Below are 771 nucleotides of genomic sequence, written 5' to 3'. Positions count from 1 at the left end.
GTCAATAATATATTCAAGAATAAAAATTCCTATTGTTTATAATTCAAATCTGAATGATTTTTAATTATAGAGGAAAAACCGTCAAAGGTACGTTTTGTTACGAGAGACGAATGGGGCGCTCAACCAGCTGCTGAGCCATTGGAACCGCTCAAACTTCCTGTACCGTACGTGATTATCAGTCATACAGTAACCGATTTTTGCACGACCCAGGCGGAATGTACGTTTCGTGTCCGGTTCGCGCAAACGTTTCATATTGAATCTAGACACTGGTCAGACATCGCTTATAATTTTCTCGTTGGCGGCGACGGACTTGTATATGTTGGCCGCGGTTGGAACTATGTAGGCGCGCATTCTTTCGGGTATAATAATAAAAGTATAGGCATTTCCTGCATCGGTACATTTAACAGTTTAAAACCGTCTAAAACTCAACTGTATGCTTTGGAATTGCTTATTGAAACGGGTGTGGAACTTGGTAAAATTGCGAAGGATTATAAATTATTAGGACATCGGCAAATTTCGCAGACTTTGAGCCCGGGAGAAGCGTTATACAGCGAACTCATCACTTGGCCTCATTGGTCACTAAATGTATGACGAATTTGTAATACAAGACCCTTATTACGGTTGCAATTTAAGGTGAGACATTTTATAGGCAATAGAAATGAATAAAAAGACATGTTTTCATAACAACGTTATTTAGTAAGAAAATATATAAAATAATTGCATATGTGAATATTGTAATATATATATGTACACGTGTACGCATGCATATAC

At 37.6% G+C, this 771-nt stretch overlaps 1 protein-coding gene across 1 annotated transcript; it reads left to right on the top strand.

Moving 5' to 3' along the window:
* Positions 1-57: 57 nt before the first annotated feature.
* LOC108630059 (peptidoglycan recognition protein-like) lies at positions 58-764 on the top strand (the record flags this gene model as incomplete). The annotated part of the gene is made up of 1 exon (XM_018033122.2): positions 58-764. A coding segment is annotated over one exon (534 nt), but the record flags the coding sequence as incomplete, so codon positions are not given.
* Positions 765-771: the final 7 nt, after the last annotated feature.

The sequence above is a fragment of the Ceratina calcarata genome, unplaced genomic scaffold, assembly GCF_001652005.2.
Source record: "Ceratina calcarata isolate Rehan_Ccalc_2016 unplaced genomic scaffold, ASM165200v1 scaffold6419, whole genome shotgun sequence".
Classification (NCBI taxonomy): domain Eukaryota; kingdom Metazoa; phylum Arthropoda; class Insecta; order Hymenoptera; family Apidae; genus Ceratina; species Ceratina calcarata.
This window is presented reverse-complemented; position numbering and strand designations above follow the sequence as displayed.